A 6,916-nucleotide genomic window follows, 5' to 3' on the forward strand; every position below is an offset into this window, starting at 1 on the left:
CTGGAATCAGCTTCTGGGCAGGAGCACTTTGGGTGTCTCTTTCCTTTCCATCCCAGGACCTGAAGGGTGGGGCTGGCGAGAGGGCTGTTGGGTGCCTTGGCACCAGTGGGGGGTGCACTCCTTCCCCAGAAGCTGCTGTGGAGGTGGGCCTGGAGGACTCCATGGGAGGAGGGCCTGCTGAGGTGGGCGAGGGCTGGGCAGCCAGGGCACGACGGGGAGCAGTCCAAACCGACTGGGGAGGCTGGACATCCGGGATGCTTGAGCCGAGCAAACTTTTGAAGGCTCAGCTGTTCCACTGGAAAGCTTGTGAAGGGATCCGAGACAGGGAGACCTGCAGAGTGGGGCTTTTTGCCATCCTCTCTCCTGTCCACCAGGCCGAGCAGCCCCAGAGGGAGGGGACAGGAAGATTTCCCTAAAGATGGCTGGAGCATGCTCTAGGCCAGGCCTCCCCTGGGCCCCTTCCTGGCTACACCCAGGCCCCAGAGCCCACCCCCATAATGCCTTCAAGGGGCACCTACCCATCATACTCTTCATTATGGAATATCTGGCTTCAGCCTGAAGGTCTAGGATTTGGGGGAGAGTGGGAGTAGGAGAAGAACAAAATCTTAACAGGCCTACAGAGTGGCTTGGTTTGGTGTCTCTAGGGTAACTGGGAGGGAGAGCTTAAAGGGACAATTCATTAATTCAGAAAAACACTTATTGAACACCTGCTCTGTGCTGAGATAGGCCCTGGGACAAAAATGCCTATCTTTTTGATCTAACATGTGAGGAATTAAAGATAGTAATTAGATACAAAGATGATTATACGTATTTATGTATTTTTGGTTAGACGGTGATAAGGCTGGGTCCTGGGGACTGCCGTGCTCCCTCCCCATGGAGAATGCTTGCTTGTCCAACAGAGGCCAGCAGACAAGGGCGATGGACAGAAGTGACGAGAACTCCGAAGGTGGTGTGTGAGTCTCCAGGCCCAGTAGGCCTACCATCAGCTCTCCTACATTTCTCAGTCATGTGAGCCAATAAAGCCCTCTCTTTTGGTTCCATTTGATTGGGTTTCTGCCACCTGCAACAGGAAGCATCCTGCCCATCGCATTCCTGCACCAGCTTGTGCCCCATCAGGGAGTGCTGAGCAAGTCGCAGGGAAGTTCTTCCCAGCAGCCTGCTGAGGCAGGTGTAACTCTGTCTGTTTTTTTAGATTTGGAAGTAAGTTCAAAGAGGTTGAGTACAAGTATAAGAATGAGAGAAGTAAGAAGTCACAAAAGGACATGTCTCAAACAGAGGGCAGGTCCTAAGCAGCCACTTTGGCCACCTGCGGAGGTCCTGAGGAGCCTGGTTGGCCAGTTTGGGTGGGAGAGGGTTGCTGGGAGGACTTTGAGACTACTCACTGCTGTGGAGGGAGGGGGGAACTGCCCTGTTTGCTGTGAGGTTGGCCTTTTTTTAATCTCCATTTTCCATGTAAGGAAACTGAGGCTCATTGAGGCCAAAGTCATACAATTGTTAAAAATTCAGCCAGGTCCTTCGATTCCAAGTCTAGGGAGCTTTCTACTCAAAAAATCCTTAAGTTTTTGAAACTCTTTGTGGTTTATAAAGCACTTTTCAAAGAGAATGATGAATAGACACAACTGTTAGTCCTGACTTGCGCGGTTCTTCGCAAAGATAGCTGGCATGATAAGGTAGAAAAGAAAACACAAGATTTGGAAGCCTTCTGCAAATTGTAGCACTCTCTGAAAATGCTTCTGTTGTTTCTCTTACATTATTTGCATATTTTTACTGTGAAAATTTAAGGGGCTACTTTTGTTCTTTCTGTGTCCTTATTCAGTGGCTATAAATTGTCTGCCACACAGTAGGAGCTCAATAAATATTAACTGGCTGAATGAAGCCTCAGGCCTTGCTCTGCCCTCCTTAAGACAGGCTCCTCTGAGCCCAGCTGCTGACCAGTCCTTCCCTCCTTGATGAGAGGGGGAATATCCTTCCTTCTGTGTTTCGCACTTGACCCCCTCGGCAGCCCTGTCCTGTCTGCCCTGCCTCTCTCCTTTCCCTCTGTCAGTGAGTCACCTTGGGTGCTCCACTGTGGACCACAGATCTCATTGCAAACAGGAGGCTGGGCAGATGGATGGTGAAAGGGGCTCCCATTGCCCATCTCCCTGGGTTGCTGGGGAAGAAATAAATGACTCAGTGCTGGCCCACAGGGACTGTGACACCAGCCCTACTGGCAGCAGCGGCATGGGGGGTGGAGGGCTTGCTTCTGCAGCTCCGCTCCCTGACTCAAGCCTGAAGGCCCGGACCTGCTTTCTGGGCCTCAGAAGCCTCCGATCAGACCTCCTAACCTTGTGGGGTAACTGGATTAGCTGGAGAAAAAGAGTGGTTCCCTTTGTCCTGCTAGACTGGACTCTTCTTGCAGGATCCCAGGAAGAAAATGGCTGGAGCTGCAGGCTCCAGGGCTCTATCTTGGCCTCTGGGGGCACTGGTCCAGTCTGCTCTGGGGTCTCATTATCTTACCCTGTTTTCAGTATGTGAAGGTGTAAGGCCAGCATGTGGCTCAGCCACTGAACATGGAATCAGAGAGAATAAGAAAGCAGGGGCCTTAGGAGAAGAGCCTCGCTGCTCCCAGGAATGCACCAAGCCTGTCTGCATGACACAGCTCCACTTCCTTGCTCCAGCAGAAGCTGTTCTCCAGGTTAGGGTGCTCTGGGCAGGCAGCCTGGTGGGATACACTTTGGCATCAAAGAGACCTAAATTCACATCCCTCTGTACTGCTTCCTGGCCATGTGTCCTTGAACCTCTCTGAACCGGTTTCCTCACGTCGCAAAATTGGAGAGCTGATGTGAGAGGGCAAAGGGTTTCTCTGTGGGGAGAGGTTTTGGTGTAAAAGATTATGCTGACGTGGCTCCCAGAAGGCAGAATGTGGGCATGTGGGCTCTTTCGTCAGATATGCTTTGGATTCTGGGCAAATAGTTTTTGCAAGGGCCTGGTGTATATAAAAATTTACATCACCCCAAATCAGAGTGCAATCACCATCCTGGCATCTGAGCTTGTGTGATCCTGTAAAAGAAATGCCACAAAAGACAGTGGGAGCAATCTGTTCACCAGACCACCATCTTGGCACTGGAGACTGGCACAGGGGTTCAGGGTAATCCCACAGGTGGAAGTCCAAGACATCTGGTCAACCCCACATGCTTGGAAGTGAAGTGTGGGTAAAGAATTGGAGAATGACCTGAAGAGGAAGAATTGAAAGGGAGCTTAGAAAATTGTGAGGAAGACATTCCAAAGCCCAGAACTCTGAGGCTCAGGCCTGGGATAGGAGTCCAGCTTGCCCAGGTCCAAGGGCTGTAAAGCCAAGGGTAGATCTTTCCATGACTCAGTGCTAAATTACATCTTGGGTTTAACGTGCAAGAAGGAGATTGAGACTTTTAGAGCAGGTGGGGGACTTAAAATGACTAAGTCCAGCTTCCTAGGGCCCAGACTAAGGACACAGGAAAGGAAAGAAGCAGCTTTCTCCCACACCCGTTCATCTGTTAGACTGTCCTGAAGTGGAAGCTGTGTGACGGTACCTGGGCTGCAGTTGTGTGGATCTGGGTGTGTTCCAGGGCTGTGTGCTGTGGGTGTGCAGTGCAGCTGTGCAGTGGCCTGCAGCCCAGGGGGCATTATTCTGGTGTTGACTCGCCTTTGAGGCATGGCCAGACATTGAGTATTGGATCCGAGGAAGGCACAGGCCTCCTTACTTGAGGGGTGAGGAGGGAGGGACAGAGGGGAGACTACCTTTCCTGCCTTTTGGGGAATCCCAACTCCATTCCCCCATCCTGGGAGCTTGATGGGCTGAGCAAGATCCTCTCCCAAGAGGGCAGTTCTTCAGTTCCTGTGACAATAGCCCTCCTTGGGGGTCGGGGGGTGGCTGGCCTCTGCACACATATCTTAGGGTCCTGCTGTTCCTGCCCCAGCTGCCCCACAGGCTACTGGTCAATTCCTGATGATTCAGTGGGAGCTGAACCCCAAGGCAGGTGGACTTTCCTGGAGCAGCTCTCCAAGGCCCTGGTGTATATACTTCCCAAACTGAGGGTCCCAGTCTTTGCACAATTTCATGGAGATGGGCCAAGAGAAAAACATCTGGGAATGTTTCTGCTTGTCCACTGTCCAAGGGAGGGACTGAGGAGCAAGGGGACCAGGCCGGCATTGCCTCCCAGGCTGCACAGAGAAGGGGGACCCCGCGGGAAGAGTGTGCTTGCCCAGAAGTTTGCCTCCTGGATCCTCTGAAAGACTGACCCCTCAAGTTCCTCTCCTCCTGCACCCAATTCTATCACATTCTCTTCATTAGTAGAAAGAGCACCAGACCAGTAGGTAGGAGACTCAGGCTCCAGCATTGACTGTGTCACTGTTTCTGGGTGATCTTAGGTAAGTTGCTGTCTCCTGGTTTGTTCATCTGCAAAGGGGAAATAATAATCAAATCTGTTCTACTGGTTATTTTTAGATGCAGTGAGATAATGTAGGTGAAAGAGCTTTGGAAAATGTACACAATGCTACACAACTGTATGGTATTATTATCAAACAACTCTGAGCACTTACTCATTGCTCATAGCCATCCCTGGCCGTTTAATGTGCTTCCTCTTAGGGACACCAGAGCCAGGGCTTCTTCCTCTTTAATGTGACAATGAATCACCTGGGATTTTGTAAAAATGCAGATTCTGATTCAGCAGGTCTGAGGTGGCCTTTGATTCTGCATTTCCTTGCTTCCAGGTGTTGCTGATACTGCTGGTCTTGGGGACCACAGGTGAGTAGCAAGGATCTGAACTACCCCCTCATAGGAAAGGACCTTTCTACAGTCGATTGAAAAGACACAGCTCAGAAAATACAGCAGAAGTATCAGTTTATTAAAATAGCTTCCAATCAATGACGGCCTGTTGGTCACAAATGATATATTTTGGTTTCCGAAAAGACAGAGAGCAAGAGGTGGGCGGGGGAGAGAGACACAGAGAGACCTGGGAGATTCAGGGGGCCAAGAAGCCCTGGACACATCACTTCCTAGACTTCTCTGCGGAGCAGCCACTGTTGGTCTTACTAAGAGAGTCTGTGCTGCCCATTCTTGAGCCCACACTGTTGAGGAGTTTGTCAATTTTTCCTGGGATGTTCTGCTTCTCCTCAATCTCAGTCTCCCGATGGTAAAAGTAGTTAAAGTTGGAGACAATGACAGGCACAGGGAGGGCAATGGTGAGGACCCCTGCGATGGCGCACAGAGTACCTACAATTTTCCCCCCTGGGGTGGTTGGGTACATGTCCCCATAACCCACAGTTGTCATGGTGACCACTGCCCACCAGAAGCCATCAGGAATGCTAGAGAAATGGGACTCTGGCTCGTCCACCTCAGCAAAGTAGACTGCACTGGAGAAGAGGATGACGCCAATGAAGAGGAAGAAGATGAGCAGCCCCAGCTCCTGCATGGAAGCCTTCAGCGTCTGCCCCAGGACCTGCAGCCCCTTGGAGTGGCGGGAGAGCTTGAAGATGCGGAAGACCCGCACCAGGCGGATGACCCTCAGGATGGCCAGGGACATGTTCTGCTGGGCGCTCGGCTCTGTCTCCCAGACCAGCTCTGTGATGAGGGTTGCAAAGTAGGGGATGATGGAGATGATATCGATGATGTTTATGATGTTCCTGAAGAAGTCGGTCTTGCTGGGGCAGACCACGAAGCGGAGCATCAGTTCGAAGGTGAACCACACGATGCAGGCGGACTCCACCATGAAGAAAGGGTCGGTGAACATGGTGTGGGAGAGGACTGTCTTGCTCATGTTGAGGCTGGGGTCTCTCACCACCTTCAGTTCCCTATCGTCTCGGATCTCGGGAAGTGTCTCCAGGCAGAAGATGGTGATGGAGATGACCACGACCAAGACAGAGACCACGGCCACACCACGGGCAGCGCTGGAGCTCTCAGGGTACTCGAAGAGGAGCCAGAACTGCCGGTGGATGTCGTTGGTGGGGAGCAATGTGTTGGGATCTTTGATGAAGCCTTCGTCCTCTCGGAACTGGTCCATGGCCTCACTGCCCAGTTCATAGAAGGAGATCTCATCAGCAAAGACGTCGATAGGGACATTGGCCGGGCGCCGGATTTTCCCACCAGACTGGTAATAATATAGGATTCCATCAAAACTGGGCCGGTTCCTGTCAAAGAAATACTCATTTCTCATGGAGTCAAAGAACTGCATCCTTTTCTCCCAGTCTCCCAGGAGGGTCTCTGGGAACTGATTGAGTGTTCTGAGCTGGGTCTCGAACCTTAGCCCAGCAATGTTGATGATCACCCGCTGGTTTCCTTCATTCAAGGCCACTGGCTCAGGCCCTGGGGGATCGATGTAGTCTCCTGGGAGCTTGGAGAAGGCCGTCTCATGGTTGGTGCTGTCGTTGATGAGGATATTCCAGTTGGAGAAGGAGCTGCTCCCAGGTTGGCCTTTCGGGGTGGTTAGGTCAAAGTCTGTGGTGTAGCCTGGCTCTTCCTGGATTTCATCTGAGTTATCAAAATTGACCAGGGCAACCTCCATTTCTTTCCAGCCACACGCATCCATCCTAGGGGAGTCAGGGAAGCAGCCTGAAGACCCTCAGTCTTCCCTGCCTGCTGTGAGCTGTGGAGAGGAAGAAGGGCATCATGCAGGAGCCAGGATAGGGCACAGCTGGCTCTTGATCATTGAGGTAAGTTTTCCAACGGATTAAAAAATGGTTTATTTTTAGCTTGGGATGGAACCTTGTACTTATTTTGGCAACATGCTTCTTGAGATCCATTTGCTCCCTCTGAGTCTGCACATACTAATAATTAGAAGAAATTGCAAAGACGGAGCCTGGCTGAGAGGGGAAAACTTCCTCCTGCCAAAGAGGGTCTCTGTACACCGTGGCAGAGAGAGGCCATAATGAAGAAGTTCACGATTCTTAATAAAATGTATAA

The 6,916-nt window shown here is 51.4% G+C and overlaps 1 protein-coding gene across 1 annotated transcript; it reads right to left on the reverse strand.

Annotated features, from left to right (window-relative positions):
• Positions 1-5,006: 5,006 nt before the first annotated feature.
• On the reverse strand, positions 5,007-6,542 carry KCNA10 (potassium voltage-gated channel subfamily A member 10). Its single transcript, XM_036872516.1, has one exon. The coding sequence runs from the start codon at positions 6,540-6,542 to the stop codon at positions 5,007-5,009; it is 1,536 nt and encodes a 511-aa protein (XP_036728411.1).
• Between the last annotated feature and the right edge of the window lie 374 nt (positions 6,543-6,916).

The sequence above is a fragment of the Balaenoptera musculus genome, chromosome 1 (assembly GCF_009873245.2).
Source record: "Balaenoptera musculus isolate JJ_BM4_2016_0621 chromosome 1, mBalMus1.pri.v3, whole genome shotgun sequence".
NCBI lineage: Eukaryota > Metazoa > Chordata > Mammalia > Artiodactyla > Balaenopteridae > Balaenoptera > Balaenoptera musculus.